The sequence below is a fragment of the Perca flavescens genome, chromosome 21, assembly GCF_004354835.1.
Source record: "Perca flavescens isolate YP-PL-M2 chromosome 21, PFLA_1.0, whole genome shotgun sequence".
Taxonomy (NCBI): Eukaryota; Metazoa; Chordata; class Actinopteri; order Perciformes; family Percidae; genus Perca; species Perca flavescens.
Window position 1 is genome coordinate 16,224,121 of NC_041351.1, and position 20,444 is coordinate 16,244,564.

The window sequence follows — 20,444 nt, forward strand, 5'->3', positions numbered from 1 at the left end:
TATAGATATATAGATAGATATATAGATAGATATATAGATAGATAGATAGATATATATATATATATAGAGATATCTATATATCTATATATATCTTTAAGTTGTCTCAGTCACACATGACCTTCATTGTGCAGTATGTGATAAATATGACAGCAGTTAAAGTGCATGAAATACTGGCATGTATAATACTCCACTTGTTAAATAGGGTTGCGTGATGCATTGGGCCTCCAAGAGTGTGAATGTTCAGTGTTTGACGGTGTGGCCACTTTAAGTTCCGGTAAAGCTCATGCTTTAGGTTTGAAAGCGGCAGGTGTTGTGGCCCACCTGTCAAAGTGGGAAAGTGATCTTCAGACTGGAGCCTCTCACATATCAAAGAGAGCGTCTTTATTTAAGAGGGAGTGATTCTCTCTCCTTCTTTACTCAGCCAAATCCAGACGGATCGATGCAGTGAACTGAAACCTTATCTGGCTTTCATCCATTAGGGAATGACCACAGAAATTTTTTCTCTTTTTTTTAGTAGAAGATTTGCATTAAATTCAGTAGATGTTGCTTTGATCTCTATAAAAAAGGTAACAAAGGTGTCACAGAGTTGTCAGAGGTATTTAACTTAAACTAAATATGACAAAATAAACATACATTATAAACATGACAATGGAGAAGAATATTTTGTTTAAAAAGTAATTGTATATACACATTCATTTATAGTAATACATTCTTTATTTCAGATGTCATAAAGACATTCAACATTCATACATCAAAATCATAATCAGTGCATAAATATCCAATCTGATGCTATAGAACCAGACATGCAGATACAATAAAAGGAGTACAGGATAAAAAAGTACTAGACAAAAAAGTACACAAAAAAGAAATGCATTTCTCAAAGTTAGATCGAATAAAAACAGTTTCAGGAGTTGAATAAGAATTACAGGAATTTGTGCAGCATTTAACATTTGTCAAAGTGTCAAAACCTGACTGTCATCATTAACAAATTTGATCTGTTTTTTTAGCTTCAGCAATTCATTCTGGTCTCTGCAGTATTGTGCATGAGGATTGAATTCCTATCCAGAAACCTGGAAGAATCTTTTTCTCTATAGTAGTCTTAAATTTTTGCAACAGCTTAACCTCCCTCTCTGCCCCCTCACTGGTCACAACATAAAAGCTTATAACCCCCGCAGGCTGATCGATGTAAACTCCAATTGTGGAGCAGTACGGGACATCCTTTATGTCGTTGTTCCTACCGTTAAACCAGATCTGGTAACATGTTCCTGACCAACACAGACCCCAGGACTCTTCATTTTCTCCGAGGCCGCACGGCCCAGAATGTGCCCTCCTTCCTGCTCCTTCATAGGTGACTCCAATTACCACCCACCCTGAATACTCCACCTCCCAGTAGGCCCTCATGTTCCAAATTCCTTCTTTGCACACCACCTTTGAAGAAATAAAAAAAGGAAGACAAATGAAAAACATTTGTTGCTTTGCAAGACAGCCTGTATATGTATTATGTATCTGTCTTACCTGTGGAGAGTACTCGTATCTCTCTGGTCTATCAAGGACGGGACAAACCTCCTCAGTTCTACGAAACACCTTAAACCCGCGGTCAGAAATCCACAACATCTTGTTGGCAGTTTTATCATCCAACGTAAAATGCATCCAGTCTACAAGAGAACATTAAGCAATGGTGTTTTTTAAATCAAATCCTGAAAAAAATATTGCTGAACATTAAAAGATCTGAGAAAAAAAATAAATCTTTGTGCGTACACTTCATGAGCTCAGCTCTGCTTGTTGGCTCTGGGATGCCCGGCACATAAACCGAAACGTTTCCTGTAACGAGAGGAAATTGACTTAAATACAAACTAATGGTCACTACATGAAGAGTATGAATTCATGCAAGTCCATTACCTCCATTAGTCTTCTCATTCTTGTTGGATTTCATTTTCTTCCCTAAAAAGGTTGAAGCCAAAGGTTAAACTGCAAGAGTCGTTTTCAGTTTCACACATGACTCAACTCTCTAAAAATGCTGACATGGAACACTAAGAATGTACAGACAAAGTTATTCATCAACTTTTGACACTAAATGTCACATAAGTGACACCTACATAAATTTCTAATATTGTACATTTATGGACATTTGACAAATTGTAGTTTACAGTTAGTGTCGTATTCTGAAAAGCTTGCACCGTCATTTTCAACTCCGTAGTATCCCTGCAATGTTTGAAAGGTATAATCATCCCTAAGATGATAGTTGAGTTTTTCATTTCAAAATAATGTACCGCACATCTATTATGGAAACAATCCAAACAAATATAGTTAAAGGACTTAAATTATGTAAAACTCATATGTATGTGTGGCTGTGTTTGACATATGTCTTATTTTAGTATAAGTCTGTATTAGATATGTCATATATGACACCCATCTCTTGCTTATTCCACATAATGAAATGTGTGACATTCTGAAACTTAGTTAACACATATCCAGTGTTCAACAAAGTAAGGCGCATCTGTCGGTAACTGCCCCAGCAGATAGAAAATTGACTTATTCGTCATTTGTTACAATGAAAATGTATACATTTTTAATTTAAAGATGATGTATATTGTACAAACTTGTTGTACCTGGTTTGTTGGTTTCTGAGAGGATTGTTGCAGAATCGGGTCCGCTAGGCATATTGACACTGTGTGCCAATAATCCACATCCAGGCGCTTCAAAATCCTTTGAGTTGTCTAAAAGTAAAAGTGCAAAGTATTTGTCTTCCACTTGACTTTTATACCCTCAGTAAAGATGAGGCAGGGGGTCTTGAGAGGAATGTCTGAAAGAGGTGTCGAGGTCATTGAAACGGGTGCTCAGGACGGGTCAAGTTGGTGTATGGTGCGGGGGGGTTCGGGGTGCACTTGACTTTGACATATGGATATAAGTACTGTACGGCTAGTGCTGACATTTGACACTCGTGAAACTTTAGGAGTACGTTTAGAAAAGCAAGGAGACAGTTGCAAACATGAGTGAAAGTAAGATTCAGAAACTGGTCTTGACAGTGTTGTCAACACAGGCAGAAGCAGAACCACATAAACAAAGACACATCAGTCAAATTAAATTATGTGACAGATTTATGGCCCATTTAATCCATGTATGTTGTAATTACTGAGGCTGTGTGAATTCGGAAATTAAGTTACCAAGTCTTGCATTATGAGCTTCAGTTTGTTTTTGTCAATTACAATATTACATTAACTATGTAGGTAGGTCATGCTAAGAGCCCACCTTAAGGAAATGAAAATGATCAGCATACTGTACTGCAAATTCCTCCAATACATGTCATTGTCTTTTGCGAATATGCAAGTTAACAAACTAGGACAAAATGTTCTCACTCAGGGTTTTATTATTTACTTTACATTATGCATACATTCATATCGATTGAAGTAACCCTATACATTCGTAGCAAACAATGAAGGAATAAAATGAAATATAAATGTATCAGTATAAACCTTGAGTGGTCCGGTGGTTTCAGGAAAGTCCATAAGAGCTACCTGACGGCCTTTAACAAAAGATACAAACTGTATAACTGCCTCAGAGATATGGTGTATAAGCAATATATATCATGTGTGCTAATGTTTTTATTTACGATGTGCGTTGGATTTATGCAAGCTTATGGAAGACAAATATTAACAGGACCATGCTGGTATAATTTTTATGTTGAAAGCTGCCATAATTCTAGCTATATTACAAAAGGTTGAGATAGTTTCACTCCTCTCTCTCAGCCAGAGTCCAGCTAATAATCACTGACTTTTATGTTTTTTGATGCAATATTATAATGCGGATTCAGTCCTTTATTCCTCCTTCTTTATGACCAAACAGTGTGACTGTGGCCCCACCCAGAAACCTGGTATCATTTTCTGCTCAAAGGAGCTCCTAATCTGCTGCAAAATATGAACCTCCTTGACTCCTGTGCTCTCCTCTTCCTCCTTTCCCTCCTCTACACCATAGAAATTTAGGATGCCAGCAGGCTGGTCAAGGTATACGCCAATTGTGGAGTACTTAGGAATCTCCATGATCTGTAAAAGGCGGCCTTTGTGCCAGGCATGATAGTGGGAACCAGACCAGCCAATAGCCCAGGACTCTTTGTTCTCTCCCAAGCCGCAGGCTCCATCGCTGTTTCTCCTTCCTGCTCGTTCGTACGCAACGCCGACCACAACCCACCCTGAGAACTCTACCTCCCAGTAGCCTCTGAAGCCCAGAATGCCTTCTCTGCAAAGAACCTTTTGGAATGTGGATGGGAATGACAGAGTAATTCAGAGGTAATGCAACATAACCTGTGATTTACTACAGCTGCCAGTGCACTGAATTTACAGCAGCATCGCTTTCTCCGACTTGCAAGGCCAAACTAGTTGCCTCAGGACACAATCACATTACACTCCACCGGCTATGACAGGGTGATGACAATTTCATTGCATCTCTCATCTCATTTTACACCATCTTGAAGATCAAAAGAAAATACATTATAAATAGCTTAATTTAAAAAATAAGCTAACTGCACCTTCACACTGTACCTGGGGAGAATACTCATATCTCTCGGGTCTTTCCAAGACGGGACAAGTGACATCATCAGTCATACGGGCCACCTTGGCACCATCTTCTCCGATCCACAGCATCTTATTGGCTGTCTTGTCATCCAGGGAAAGGTTGAACCAGTCTGGAAAAGAAACGATGAAAGGATTTCATGAAAAATCATGTTGGGATCAAAGTGTGGATGGATAAAAATAGGTAACTGATTAAGAATTTTACGTTTGATGAGATCAGCTCTGCATTTTGGTTCGGGGATATTTGACTCGTAGGCTGGGATCTTCTCTGAGGAGTGACAGAGGAGTCAGACAAGGACAGGTGAACTGGAGATGGCGAACTGAGAGCTTGAGCTTTTTTACTGCAAAGAAATATAATAAACAATAACTAAAATTTGTTTTCACCAGAGTAACCTATATTAAGATCAACATACTAGGCTGGTATAAATACTATAGACAGCGGTATGTGTCAGATATGTCACAACAGGTGATAATGAAGTACAAAGCGGTGTATACTAAGAAAACCATCTGCCTCTGTCAGATCATCACATCAGCAACCGCATGCTTTCTGGAGCCAGTGGATGATGCCAGGAGTTTGGAATAAACAAGACACTTCAGACGCTGCTCAGTTGGCTTTAGTCACATGGGAGTGCAGCATAAAGCTCCGAGCAGTTTATCGGATGAGAAGGGGCACGGTATCTGATAAGTTGGAGATGTAGATACCGCATTTGTTTATTGAGGTAAACCGTGACGGACTGGCCATCTGAAATTTGGGCAAACGCCAGAAGGGCCGCCTCACGATGGACCCCTATGGGCCACTACTGATAATTTATCTTTGGTTAATTTTTAAGTTATTTCATGCACGCAGCCACAAATATTCAAGATTGTACTGCGGTGGGGTGGGTGGAAAGATTAACTCCAAGCTAGTTATTGACAAAAATAGGGCCATGTGTTGCACAAGCCAGGGCAGTTTGTTGATCACAGTCCATCACTGGAGGTAAATAAGAACCAGGAGAATTAAATAAAGGCATCCAAAAAGGGACACATTGCATTTCAATTTGGGCTCAAATGAAAAGTTATTGTGCAATATATTTAATGTGAAGATAATGAATTGTAACACTAATTTAACTAATTATTTTAACACTTAATAATACAGACATAAAATTATTTAAGTCTGCCAGCATTTAGATTTCAAGTTAAACATGATTACAGGCGGCAGTTTTGGGTCATAACTTTCCTTGGAGTAATACATGATAAATTCTAGTTACAGAGCAGGCTCAGCCATGATGCCAATTTTGTAACTAATACCAAGGTAAGCATGCAGTCTCCAGTTTGTTGTTAACGGGGATCAGAAACAGGAGACACTTAATCCCCTCAGCATTAACATGGCAGCGTCAATTAAGTGATATGTTTTTATTTACAACATCTTTTATAACCTATCCTGGCATGCAAGGAAAAATAGCACAGTATTGCAGGGTGAGTTCAAGGTGAATCTCAGCATGTAACTAACTTGTCTTTTAATAATTATTCACATTTTTTTTTAACTTAACAGTTGTTTTTTATGCCACCCAGTGTGTCACATCTGAATGAGCTGATATTTACAGTATGGCTCTGTTGACTGGAGGCTGAGAGAGACCAATGTGAGAATGTTAAGCTGCTTGTCTGGATATAGCACAAGGTGATAGAAAATAACTGCTTTGTCTTGCCTCATTACATGAACATGACACCATACAAAACATTTCAGATTGTGGGCAATCTGTACAGGGGCTTGTTAGTGATGGGGTTTGAATGAATGTTTGAGTCAGACATAAATATTGTTGTCATGATAATACAGTCTATAGTGCCTGACAAAAATGAGCTACAATCCCGCTCAATGTCACAGATTTTCCAGGCTGGTAATATACTACACATACAGCATGTTAAATCTTTTTTAATGCAGATGATGTTGACACTTGCAGATTCTTGCTACTGGCAGTAAAACCATTATATGCCCCTCATAAGGACAAGCATGAAATCGGCCAGTGAAATATTACGCTTTCCACACAGACATACACTCTAGTGACCCATTCACTCAGGATCTGCCTCAGAGAATAGTAAAAATGGCAGCAGACACGGACCGGCTGGGGTTATTAAAAGAGTACATTTGAAGCATTGTTGATAATGATTTCTGCATTAGTTATGCTGCAAAGTTATTTAAAGCCATTTGAAGTTGGATCTTGAAATATTCAGATGAATTTGATTGCAAATGAGACATTCTTAAATTGAAATGTTTAAACCAATGGATTATAAATCGTGTAAAATGTAGAAAATAAAGTTCACCTTTATCTGACATCCGGGTGTCCAAAATGATTCTGTTGGTGGCGGGCATCTTGATACCGGCCGTTTAAGCTGCTGCAGTGAGCCTGTCTCGGCCCTGATGAAACACGGGTCGGTCTCAGTATTCTGTTGACTCCACTGAGTGAAAGATTAATGCACTCTTTATACCTTGTGATGTAGGACAGAGGTGAAGGAACGAGAGCCGGTGACGTGGAAATGAACGGAAGATCACATTTTTCAATAGAAAGGAGGGGGGAGGCATAAGGCTTGTAATTGGAGCTATGTTTGTATGTTTAAAAAGGTTAGATTGATGCTTGGATGCCAGAAGGACATCCCCTAGCACCAAGTACCCCCCCCCCCCACATGACTACCACTGATCTCTCCACATTGTACAGTGACAGCATTGATGGTGGATGGGTGGGGGGGTGGTGGTGTCACACACACACACATTAGCAATGGCTTCTGCACAGCGTATTGTAGCAACTTGGCTCTGGAAACTTCCACTGGTCAGGTGTGTTTGTGGTTAACAAGAGAAAGAATGAGAGAAAATGTCTACTGTCCTGCTGCTTTTTCTCTACATTTTGATCATTTACTCGATTACAGTCGAGTCCTTCTGTGTTTAGTTAGGCTTCTGACATGCAAGCTTTTAACAGTTCTGTTAATTTCTAAAATCCGTGCCCATTTCAAACAAAGTAGCTTGTACAACATGTTGTCCGGCCTCGTCTGAAGGCAAATGTGTTGCCTTCAGATGAGGCCTGGTGAATGATGTCATGCAGTGTGAGGTCCAACAGGTGCAAATGTGCAACATATTGAACAAGTATAAATATGCAACTGTTCTGTAATTGAGTATTATCAAGGTGATGTGATATAGTATTACTACTTCTCTAGCGGCAACATTTGTATTATTATATATTACTATTCTTACATTGAACATTTAAAATGTAAAACAAAAACAAATCTGACTCTATCCTTTATAAATCTACATACATTACTACAGTTTTTGTCAAGCTTTGATTGATACAAGTAAGTACATATTAAGTTTTGTTATACGTTTAACTTATGTAAACATATTTAATCAAGTAAGAAGACAATTCTTGACAAAACACAATAACACAAAACCAAATATTTGAAATCATTACTTACTATATGACCTAAGATGACTGGGAGTCACTTGACTGGGGGAGGGGTGGGGGGGCTTCAGGTTATCATACCAGACTTAGCTACGCTCTTGACTTGCATTATCATATCAACCATTTACCATCACAAGTACCTTGATGTCCACAGCCTGGGTTAAAAGAAAAAGCATGTCTCTGGTTGTAAACCCTTCCCTGTGATATGCTCTCCACTGTAAGTTCCGTGTCTCAGGTGTTTACTGCTCCTGCACCCTGCCAAACTTCTAGTCAAGGCTGTCCCGTCCTTCTTGTGTTCCTGCCTGCCCAAACAGATGACTGACTGAAGCAGTAAGTGCAATGCAACGGACATACTAAACCGTAAATCCTAGGGACATACTGAACAGTAAATACCAGGGACATAATAAACAGTAAATACCAGAAGCTATGGTGAGGGAACTGCCCCAGACTGCCCTATTGAACATAAAGGAGAGGGAGTGTGGGTGACAGGTTTGCGTGTGGCTATCTAAATTCCTCCAATCTCCTCTCATACGATTAAAAACCAGGGGCAACAGACTTTTAAAACTCTGCTGACAGACAAGCAATCTTTGGCGTGAAAAGCCGGGGCTGAGCTCCAGTGGCTGCTCTGCATGGTCAATGACATCAGTTTTTAACCTTCTACAGAGTCTATAGGTCTCAATATCTTTTAATAAAAGTGGAACTTCTTTTTATATAAAATGTACCAATGTACTTCTTCTGAATGGCCATAAATTCAAAGTCAAATGTTAGTTAAAAATAAATCACTCATGATTTCATTGTGATATACTGCACTTGACTGAAAACTTTATATTGAAATCAGATCACTTTTTGGGTCATTGCCATCAATCAATAAACATTGATGGGCTGCTAATAAATGACTACAGAACAGTATATTGCAGCATATATATGCAGCATATATATTAATATGATAAGACAACATAGAAGCATTTCAATAGTGTCTAAATAAAAAAATAAAAAAACCTTGGTAACCTACCGAGAAGTGCTCTTCTTTCAAAGTGCACAGACTTACCAGAGATTAACTCTTCTCCAAATGAAACTCAATGGAACCTGGTTTCTCTTCTCAGAGTGCTGTTAAGCTGTTCTTCCAGTCTTGTGTGACCCCTCTGTTCTATACATAATGACCGCATTGCTGTACAGTATTAACTTTCAAGATCTATGTTTGATGACAAAGAGATGACAGGGTAACTGTACAACGTATTCAGAACTATTCAGATGAATAGGGGTCAGCGGGTTGGGTGTTGGCCCTGACCTGAATATCCTGGTTTGGTGGGCTCTGTGGCATGCCCATTAGAGAGTTTGTTATCTCTACATGCCTTACCAAAAATTGTCTTAGGGAGCACCAGGGCCCCCCCAAATCTCACTTTCCTAGGGGTATATAAAGAAGCTGTTTGCATTACAGCAGCAGTACGCCGCTGACAGACGCTAACATTCAGCAAACCTCAACACGGCAATAAGCAATAAAGATGCCAACCAATGCTCCCAATATGAGGATCATGCCGGCAACCGGCAGACCTGGTGAGTGAATTCCCTTTCCCTTCCTCAACAGATAATGCATAGATTGTGTATCGTTGTACGTTGTCTTACATTAAAACCAAAGTATCCAACAAGTACAGTTGACAGTCGTGTTTCTATTCTATTTATGGAGAAAAAAATCGAAAGATTTGGCTTCTCGAACAAGTACGATTTTAAAGTAAACAACGAAATTAATATAACTAACTTGGAAGACACGGAGGGCTTCACTTTTAAAAGGTTTATTTGAATGTATTTTTAAAACAATGCCTCTGCTTCTGCTTGTTACTGTGTCACTTTGTTGCCATCTTATAATGACAGTGTGACTTTTTTACTCAGAAAATATCCCCGACTACGAGCCCAACATCCCGGAGCCTAAATGCAGAGCTGATCTCCTGAAACGTAAGATCATTTAAAACTTCATTTCCTCACTCTCATGAGATGTAGTTTCTTCGCTTTCATCCGTCATGGCTGCATATTTTCCACATCCCACAGACTGGATCAACCTTTCCCTGGATGACAAGACAGCCAATAAGATGCTATGGATCACAGAGGATGGATCCAAGGTGTCACGCATGACTGATGATGTCACTTGTCCCGTCCTGGACAGACCAGAGAGATATGAGCATATACCCCAGGTAGGTTTTATTGAGTTTGTAGGTCATAAATCCAGATGTAAAATATATTATTTTTTTTCTTCACTCAACTTATTTCACTATGTTCTTTTCCCCTAAAGGTTCTTTGCAAAGAAGGCATCTTGGGCTTCCGAGCTTACTGGGAGGTGAAATATTCAGGATGGGTGGTCGCCGGAGTCGCCTATGAAGGGGCAGGGAGGAGGGGAAGCGACGGACAATGCGGGCTGGGAGAGAATGAACACTCCTGGGGTCTTGGGTGGGGTGGATCCCAATACCAGGTGTGGTTCAATGGCATAAACACAGAAATCAGGGATATCCCCCAGTGCTTCACCATTGGGATATACCTTGACCATCCAGCTAGTGTCATCAATTTTTATGCTGTTGAAGAAGTGAAGGAGGGAGAGGGGAGCGAAGCCAGAAAGGAGATCAGACTGCTACAGCAGATCAAGAGCTCTTTCAAGGAGAGGATGTTGCCAGGTTTCTGGGTGGGACAAAATTCATCATGTTTTTTAGTTAAACCAGAGCAGTGAAGTGTGTTTTCCATTTCTATTTTCTTATGTTTCCATTAAAAACTTAATATATAAAACTAAAAATATGTCCATCTGCAATGCATATTATGGAGTAATGAAAGACAGACTGTTCGAAATCAAAATCTTTGTATATAGAAACACGTTTATCAAAAAGCTGCTATTTGTTTAAGTGCTTGTGTATCATTAACATGTTCATTTTGACAAAAATTTATGTTGAGTGTTTAGTGGTGTAGCATTATGCGTTGTGCCATGGGTCGATTCTGCACTTTTTAAACCAAAAATTATAAGTTATTTTGTGTGTCTTTAAATAAAATAAAACACTGAATGCATTAAAAAGGTGTAAATACTTTTACCAACAGTAAAGTTGATAGTAAGCGATATAGTATCAAATGTATACTTGCTTATTGTCATTATTTTGAATCGGTGCATTGCATAACTTTAAATTCTACCTACCTCCATTTAATAGGTTAATGTTTAAATTAAAACCTCAATGCAATCAGTTTTATTAATATTTAACTTTTGTATACAAATAAATATGCCTACAAATCAGCACATGCACCTAAAAATCCAGAGTACCTCAACATCTGCATCCTCTTTCAGCAGTCCTGAGAGGATTGGAAACTGCAATTACAACATCCCAAATATATCAAAAACCCAAGAAAAGTGAGAAGTACTTAAATCTGCAACAGAGTAACAGAAACAAAATGATGTTGTCAACAGCCAGTCAAGTTTCCATGCTAAGGACAAACAAAGCTTTGTGGTATAATCGTCAGGTGATAAGTCATGATTTATAAATACAAGCTTACAGCAAAAGGAAAAGCAATCCATCAATGTCATGTGAAGCATTCAAACTCTACTATACCTTCAGCTGCTCTAGATCTTTCATTCTTCACCTTCCCCTGTTAAAGCTGAACAGGGGGTCCAGAGGATTAGACTGGTGACATGAAAGCAGATCCTGTGAAGTAATAAACAAGGTCATATGAGCACACACATAAGGCCAGTGAGGGTGCATGGACGGAGGAGAGTTGATGAAATATAGGATAGCAGATGCAGGACTAAACTCAATGCGGAGTTCATTGATAACAATTCAAACTCATTTTTTTCTTCATATTAGAGTGAAAAGATCAGCAATGACATTTTTCCACAGTCCCTCAGGCTGAACTGGGGACAGAGGGGATAGGAGTGAAAAAATATTTAATATTTTGTTTTGCACATTTTGTGTAGTATTCTCAGTGAGTGAATAAACTTAAGTCAAAATGAATAAAAAGGTTACACCTCGTCATGCTGGCAACCTGAAAGTCTCTTCAAGGATGTGCAGTGACGTTTGCAACCACATTGATGTCATCAACATGTTGAAGGTAATTAAAAGAAACAGCCAACATACACTAGACTAAAGAAAACCACAAAGAGTATTGCAGAAGACACAATTAACAGCCATAATACTTGCAAAGCATGATTTCTGTACTATATTTTTTCACAATCCATACTAGTGCGTACAGTTTTTCATCACAGTGGTTACCAGATTTGTGAAAATTTCAGCTCAAGCATAATTTTGAGTTTTAAAACGCTTTCAACAAAACAGCAAAAAGGACATTAATACATTTGTGTAAATGTATTTCTAACAATCATGATTTATATTTTGACTCCCACCAAAATTGTATTACTGTATGTATGTATGTATTCATTCATTCATTCATTCATTCATTCATTCATTCATTCATTGTTGGATACAAGACTGCAACTGCAGGTTGAGAGTCACTTCTCTGGCAGTGTGTAGTCCTGATTCAGATCATAGGTTGAGATATGAGCCACACTCATCCTGTGAGAAAGAAAACTTTGTCTTTGTCCTCCCCCAGTGACTGTCACCAGTATAACCACAAGCTGTGGCAGCACGCCTCTGTGGCTCCCTGCAATGCAGGTGCGCTTTCTCTCAGGAACCAGGACAAGCCATGATGTCCTCACTATTCAAAATGTCTATCGCTGTCATTTTAATAAAAAGATATAAGATGCTTTTTCACAGTACATACTGAGGGAACGAGCCAAGTAGCGAAGTAAACCGGTCATTCCACTGCAAAACGGATGATATTCTATCGCTTCAGTACGGAGCAGGAATGACCAAGCAATTTTCAAAATGTTTTTTGTTTCAACACATGTAATTAAAGGAAGAATTGAGAGCTAAAAAGTAATAACTTTGTATAGAACTTTTTAAAATCACAAAATAACAAACGTGTCCAGTCATCCAGATAAAATTTCTTATGTCTATTTAAGAGTTTAGCTCCAAACAATATTATTACGTGCTCTCAGACTAACACTCATTAAAGGTGGTGAGTGAGTGAGTGAGTGAGTGAGTGTTGCAAAAGTTGTAAACCTAAATCAAACTACAAAAGATGTGGAGACCGGGAGGAGATGTTGAGGCTGCCCAGCAAGACAGAGTGCATCCTGGGAGAGTAGCCCTTTTGTGCCTTTGGCACCTCACCCCTCTATGACGAGGTTGCAATGACGACCAGTTGAGACCAAGGGGGTAAGCTTCACTTCAGAACTCAAACCTTCTATGGCGCCATTTTGATGCTACAAAGCGATCACCTCCCGTTAGCATTCCATTGACTGCCATTCATTTTGACGTCACTTTGACAGCAAATAACTTTACATCTGAAGCGTTTAAAGACTATTTGTCCATTGTTTATTTCTGAAGAAACACGACAATGTATAAAAGGCTCCATTACCTTGTACCTCACGTTATGGCTCCGTAGCAGACGTTTTTGTAAAAAAGGGCTAAATATTGTGTCATAACCAAGCGACTTACTGTCGCATAGTAGAGGAATTACCGTATAGTACAGGAGAAGCTCAAGCTCAAGAAGATCAACTTTGACTCAAATAACCACTCGTTACAACCGAGGTATGCAGCAAAGCATTTATGAAGCCACAACCCGCACAACCTTGAGGCGGCTGGGCTACACCAGCAGAAGACCTCACCGGGGACCACTCCTCTCCACTAAAAATAGGAAAAAGGGGCTACAATTTGCAGTTGAAGACTGGAAAAATGTTGCCTGGTTTGATGAGTCTCGATGTCTGTTGAGACATTCAGATAGAGTCAGAATTTGGTGTAAACAGAATGAGAACATGGATCCGTCATGCCTTGTTACCACTGTGCAGGCTGGTGGTGGTGGTGTAATGGTGTGGGGGATGTTTTCTTGGCACACTTTAGGCCCCTTAGTACCAATTGGGCATCGTTTAAATGCCACAGTCTACCTGAGCATTGTTTCTGACCACGTCCATCCTTTTATGACCACCATGTACTCATCCTCTGATGGCTACCTCCAGCAGGATAATGCACCATGTCACAAAGCTTGAATAATTTCAAATTGGTTTCTTGAACATGACAATGAGTTCACTGTAATAAAATGGCCCCCACAGTCACCAGATTTCAACCCAATAGAACATCTTTGGGATGTGGTGGAACGGGAGCTTGGTACCCTGGATGTGCATTCCACAAATCTCCATCAAGTGCAAGATGCTATCCTATCAATATGGGCCAACATTTTTAAAGAATGCTTCCAGCACCTTGTTGAATCAAGGCCACGGAGAATTAAGGCAGTTCTGAAGGCGAAAGGGGGTCAAACACGGTCTTAGTAGGGTGTTCCTAATAATCCTTTAGGTGAGTGTATACCTACATTCTCCGTCTCTGCAAGATTCAGAATGATTGAGATTTCTCTTGGCACAGCTACCAGGAGAAAACTTTCAGACAGGTTGCTCACGTCACATTTACGTTGTTTCTCTCAGTTGGAGGCTGCGCAATAACGCTCAGCATTGTAATAATAATAATAATAATAATAATAATAATAATAATAATAATAATAATAATAATAATAATAATATCCTTCACTGGTCTCTGTCCAGAGCAACAGGATCTGTTGGTCCATTCTTATATACTTTCTATGGCTGAGACCCACCCAGGCTCCTGCAAGAACAAAACAGAGCTGCACAGAAAGCCAGATGTCTTTCTCTATCACTCTGGGTGGGCCGTCACAGCCAGTTAAGTTAAAGGAGAACTCCGGGCAATTTTTACGTTAATCTTGATCACTATAAATATGGGAGTACTGTAAATAGCATAAAAAACTGGGAGCTATGGGCATTAGCTGAGGCAACTCCAGTTTGCTAAGACCGATTCTGTTCTTTTTTTGCTATCAACAGTACTCACATATTTATAAGCGATGCTAAAATGCTAATTCTTATCTGTGAGAGTCACTTCACCTTTGTAAGTCCTCTGTGCCCTGATGGCTCAGTTGGTAAATAATGCCTTATGCAGTTTGAAGGTTGTGGGTTCAAGTCTCTCCTGCACAATTTATAGTGTTTTTCTTTCTGTTACCCCTGAAAACCCTTTAAACTGCAGACAATACCTTAATAGACAAGACAGGATTGACTCAAATTAACAACTATTATTTTTTAAGGGTTGGACTTAAGGTTTTTTAAGGGTTAAACCGAGGAAATAACAACCAAAACCCTTTAATAGATTGTAATACATTTATTTATCCATTAAATAATCTGAAACCTACTGTGAACCCCCACAAATGTGAAGCAACCCCCTGAGTTAGAATATTAAAGTCATCTGACAGAGTCCTGAGAGCATAGCTGGTAAGCTGCTCCACAGCCTGAGAGTCAGCAGAGGAGTTCAAATTCCACCGCAGTTTGTTGTGAAAACCCTGTTTTGAATGGGCATAACGAATCGGTTTCATAAAGACAATCAAAGCTGAAAATGTCAAAAGTCTCAGGGAGAAATCAGTCAGAACTAATTAAAAGTTGCCAGAGTGACACGTTTGGTCTTTCTTTTAGGACAAAGAGTAAAAGCATTTTAGCAACTTTAACTTGTCAGCAACTTTTTGTCTTTATGCAACAGAAAGGCTTTTCACAATAAGAGACAACCTTTATGAAATAGCCCTTTGAGGGTTGACAGAGGGAAATTGAAAAGGCACAGATGGAATTTGAACTCAAAACCTTTAGACTGCAGAGCAGTTTTTCTACTAGCTGAGCTCTGTGGACTTTGTAAGACAACTGTATTATTTCAACTAAGATGCAAATTTAGGCAGTTGTTCCACATGGGGGATTCAACATTATGGATAAATAAATGCAATACAGTTTATGAATGAGTTGTGATCGCCTATCGCCTCTGTTTAGGGCGTTTTTTAAAACCTTTAAAAACAAATGTTTTAATTTGAGCCAATGTATTGCTTTTGAGAGTTTTGAATATATTATGTGCATAGTTTAAGGGGTTTTAAGTGTTAACAGAAGGACAATATTTTCTTTGCAAAAAGGATTTAAACCAACAATCTTCTTACTGTAGAGCAGGTTCTCTACCAGCTGAGATAACCAGTCTCTGCTAGACAAAGTGACTGTCACAGAAAAGAATTGGACTTTCAGTCTGTAAACTTTGTTTCTCTGCAGAAACAATGGATTAAAGTAGTTTGAAAGTGTAAAACTCATTAAAATGTACAGAATAACATCACAGGTACAGTAATTGCACTTTGAAAAGGACTTGCATTTTTTAATTAGGATGCATATGAGTTTGATTAATGGATGCATTGTAAATTTAATTTATTTTCAAAACCCTTAAAGTGAGAGGATGTAACTTTTGAAAGTCAAAATGACACAATCCTCTTAGAAATTAAAAGTTGAATTCATAAGCAATGAAATGCACCCTTGCTAAATGTATGCAACATCACAGATAACTACACCTTAAATTTGAACCTTGGACCTGAATTTTTTCAAAGAACCCACTGCAATGGTAAATAAATATGATTAATATAATATGATTTGTCCTCTAGGGTGCCTTTCCAGGCAAGAAAATGTGGGTTTGACAGGTAACCGTTAAACAAATAAAAACAAATTGATCACCACGCACGCAATACTTTCTAGAAGCTTAAAAACCGCAGTGACGCTTTGCTGTCTGAATTATAGTTTAGTGTATATGAAATCAAACTGTAGCTCAACAAACCGTCAGTAATCAGTAAGTATTGTCTTTTCTGATTGATATTTAGTGTATTTGTGCTATGCATTTTTTCCCATATAGTCAAATGTAGTTAAAAAAACATAACATAATTAAGGAAAGGGAAAAAGCCCAAAAGCATTATATGAGCATTTTAAATAAATGGAACTTCCTGATATCTCCACAAGATGGTGCCATGGTATCATACATTAATTAAGGACAAGTGGACTGAGGTAACCTGACTCCGCCAGATGGATTGCTTCGCATTTGCTCGGCATATCCATCTGGGAACTTTCCGTTGGAGAACTTTTGGGAAGGGGCGGAATACTGGTTATTTGATTGGATGAACCATCTGTCTATCACCTATGTTGGTGATAGACGGGCTAAATCAACCAATCAGATCCACGAAGCGTATGAAAATACAACCACAAGCCCGCCCCTGCTGCTGCAGGCAAAGCATAGAACCAGAATTTAGGAATAAAAGTCACCATTTCAGGTTCCCGGACCATATTCCAAAAGAAGGATCCAAGAGAAAAAAAGCATTAGCGAGCGGCTAACAGAATTAGGGCTACCGCTGGCTGATAATACTGGTTAGCTGATTGGATAAACCATCGGTCTATCACCACCTAACCCACCTCAAAACCAACGCTGGTTGGCCCGGTCGTTTGGCTAATGGCTCCAAATTTTCTCTGCCTCAAGATGCCAGACTGATCTGCGAGTGGAAAACTGGAGCTCGCGAGATCAGGACGGTCTCACGAGGCTAGGACTGAGGACCATAGCCAGTAACAGTGCTTGAAAAAAAAAAGACTTGCTTTTATTTTATGTGTAAATTTGAGGATTTATCATACCTTTTATTTATAATTATATTTATTTGCTCATGGAAACAGAATTGATAACAGTTTGGTACGGCTTTTCCCCAAGCTGTACCATGAAACGAGTTAAGTCCTGCAACACAGGTCTGACTAAAACAGGTTGAAAAACCCATGTAACATTTAATTGAAAATAGAAACTGGAGTGCTATTTTAAAATCAACACTTTAACATATGCTTAAATATTTGTATCAATTCTAAATGCATTTCAAGTAGAAAATTCTATTAAAAAATATTAAATGTAGATGTGGTGTAATCTCCATTTAGTCATGGGAGGGCGTTGTTTGTATACTTGTAATGTATGAATGTAAATCTACAGTGACACCATTATAGCTAAATAATTCTAGCTACATTTTGTGCCTTAAGAAAAATATGGTTTACATAGAGCATTTACATGTCAAACCACCCAATACACTAATAATATAAACAAAACCAGACTTAAAGCACAGAAATAAATGTATACAAGCACTATAATCACAAATCCACCTGAAATACCTATATTGCCCACCAGACGCAGTGCAATAATTGGTCAGTCTGCGGTGTAAAATTACCAAGATGTTGCAGTATATAGCCAAACACTGCTGCTGAATTTCATGTTTAAATTAAGCCATCTAATTGCAGAGGGAATAAATGAGACTCTGGTCCCTCTGATCTGAAGTGTATCCAGTGTGAAGGAGCAGCCAAAGAGTATCAGTTCCTCTCTAAGTCAAAAAGTCTTTCAGCACATGACTCTCGGATTTCAGTTATCTGTGTGCAGCTCAGAGCAGTATCCGAGTTACTCACAAAGCCCCACCCCCGTCAACAACTGCAATACACACAGCTAAGGCAATATATCTGGTAAAACAAAGTCATACATTTAGCAGATTTCAAAAGATTCCATTTTCTGTAGAAAAATATGGCTGTGCTTCCCCGCAAATTATCTCTGTGATTGTCTCTGAAGTTTGCGGTCAGGAAAAGTCCCCAGAAATGTATAGCTGCCCTGCAATTCAATTCCCTTATCAGATTGTAGAGTGAGTTTGGGTGCAGCCTGTAAATCTTGAAAATGTATTGCAGCATGACCCAAAGTCACCAACAATAGTTGACTGCTCCTGGAGGATACTACGAAATCCCAGAATCATCTGCAAACTTGATAAAAAGTCTGTCTAAATATTTGCTGTTGCAGACATTAGTATGAAAGGAAGGATCGCAGAAATGCCCAAAGGAGAGACAGTAGATAAAAAGAGGAATTTTGGAGAAATCTGTGACTCAAAATGTCCGTGATACAGCCTACACTGTCTAGATCAGCCTTGAGAAATATGGAAGGAAAGAAAAATGATAAGAAAGTGAAAAGAATTTAACAGGACTAATGAGAAGCAATGTAAGTGAGCATCCTCAGGCTCCTAATGCAGTATGCATATTGTACCTCTGCCATCATCTCCTGGGTTTTGTCAGTTTTTCAGCGGTTAGGGCCTTAAAGACATTTCAGCATTTCTTTTGAAAATACTACATCAGCTAGAATCCTTCCCATGCAAAGCAAATTTCAGTTAAATTAAATTTCAATTTGTACTCGCAGACACTCCATTAAGGCGTATCTTCACAGGTTCTGGACTAATTACTGACTAATAACGTTAGATACACAGGATGCTGACTGGGCAAGAGGTATTTTCATGTTGCCAATTAATCTTTATCTCATCACTATCTAAAATATTCTTAAGAAGCTAAACTGCTCAAAGTATCCTGTAAGAAACTTTATATTTACTCTGCCCTTCCCCATCTGTCTCTCTCTCTCTTTGCCTTCTCACACTCATGCACACATTATGGTGTGCACACACATACACTCATCACCACGCTCTTAACTTCCTTTGCAATTCCATTTTCTGCATCAGGGCTATTTTAAATTACTCTCCCTACCCAGTGTTCACCACTTCACTGCTCTGTCACCATCACTGTGCAAATAGATGCACTGAACTATACAAACTTGTGATATCCTGCAGTAATGTTTCAAAAGACTTTATTCTTGAACTTTATCATGAATTGTAAACAGGTTACAAAAGAGATTAGATTCTTTCTTTCCGAGAGTAAAATTAAAAAGCTCCATACTGCTCTTATAGCTGTACCCTAAAAATTAAGATAGCGCCATCAGGCGATTAGCTTAGCATAAAGCAGGGGGAAACCGCTTGCCTGGCTCTGTCAAAGTTGAAAAAACTCTGAAGCTAAAGTGTTGGTAGGCGTGTCTTTTAATGTCAGACATGGCCAGGCTAGCTTCCAGTCTTTATGCAAAGCTAATTACCCCCTTGCTCTAGTTCCATACTTAACACAATCTCAATCTTCTCATCTAAATCTCGGCAACAAAGTGAATTAGTGTATTTCCCCTCCTTTCACATTTTACAATACTTTCTTGCATTGGTAAAAGTAGCAATGCCACACTATAGAAAGACAAAGAAAAAAAAATGTCTGCATGCAAAATATTACTTCTGTAAAAGTAGGCAAGTAAGCAACTTAAGAGTGAATGCACTTGGTTACATTCCACTACTGCATTCTTTTGTGACTATAGTAGTAACATGATAGGTTGGAGTCCTGTTAGGTTGGATAAGAAAGTTTATGTTTAAGGCTATTAGCCTGAGGGTGAAGTGACTTTTGATGATGATACATGATAACAACAATAATGTTACCTTATGAATAGTGGCATTAAATCCCCTCCCATCTTATGCACTGTCAATTTTGCCCTCTTTGTAACACTGTTCTTTTTAGAGACATTTCAACCACCTCAGATATAAGCCCCTTTCACACAGAGATTCCGCAGTATTGCCGCAATGAAGGTCTGCCGCTATGCCGTCTTTGTTTATTCACACAGAACCAAGCAAAGGCAGCCAAGTATGTGATTTCACAAAGCATGCCGGCACTCCAGGGCAA

General features: G+C 38.9%; 2 protein-coding genes across 3 annotated transcripts in view; one reads left to right on the plus strand and one right to left on the minus strand.

Annotated features, from left to right (window-relative positions):
* Positions 1 to 901: 901 nt before the first annotated feature.
* The window catches only part of LOC114547816 (stonustoxin subunit beta), a 35,478-nt gene continuing 15,935 nt past the window's right edge, over positions 902 to 20,444 (minus strand). The window contains exons 2-8 of one of the 2 annotated variants that reach the window (XM_028567262.1): positions 11,566 to 11,658; positions 11,280 to 11,324; positions 2,610 to 2,717; positions 1,900 to 1,941; positions 1,759 to 1,821; positions 1,516 to 1,655; positions 902 to 1,428 (exon numbers count right to left, since the gene is read on the minus strand). In XM_028567262.1, coding sequence (XP_028423063.1) covers positions 1,018 to 1,428; positions 1,516 to 1,655; positions 1,759 to 1,821; positions 1,900 to 1,941; positions 2,610 to 2,661 — 708 coding nt within the window. In that variant the 5' untranslated portion in view covers positions 2,662 to 2,717; positions 11,280 to 11,324; positions 11,566 to 11,658 and the 3' untranslated portion in view covers positions 902 to 1,017. Of the gene's footprint in view, positions 1,429 to 1,515; positions 1,656 to 1,758; positions 1,822 to 1,899; positions 1,942 to 2,609; positions 2,718 to 3,491; positions 4,245 to 4,535; positions 4,679 to 4,770; positions 4,834 to 6,863; positions 6,958 to 9,970; positions 10,655 to 11,262; positions 11,325 to 11,565; positions 11,659 to 20,444 lie in introns of those variants that run through there. The other variant, XM_028567263.1, reaches the window with a different exon arrangement.
* LOC114547817 (stonustoxin subunit beta) lies at positions 9,236 to 10,980 on the plus strand. The gene is made up of 4 exons (XM_028567264.1): positions 9,236 to 9,544; positions 9,878 to 9,940; positions 10,034 to 10,176; positions 10,275 to 10,980. The coding sequence occupies exons 1-4, from the start codon at positions 9,493 to 9,495 to the stop codon at positions 10,701 to 10,703; spliced, it is 687 nt and encodes a 228-aa protein (XP_028423065.1). The 5' UTR covers positions 9,236 to 9,492; the 3' UTR covers positions 10,704 to 10,980.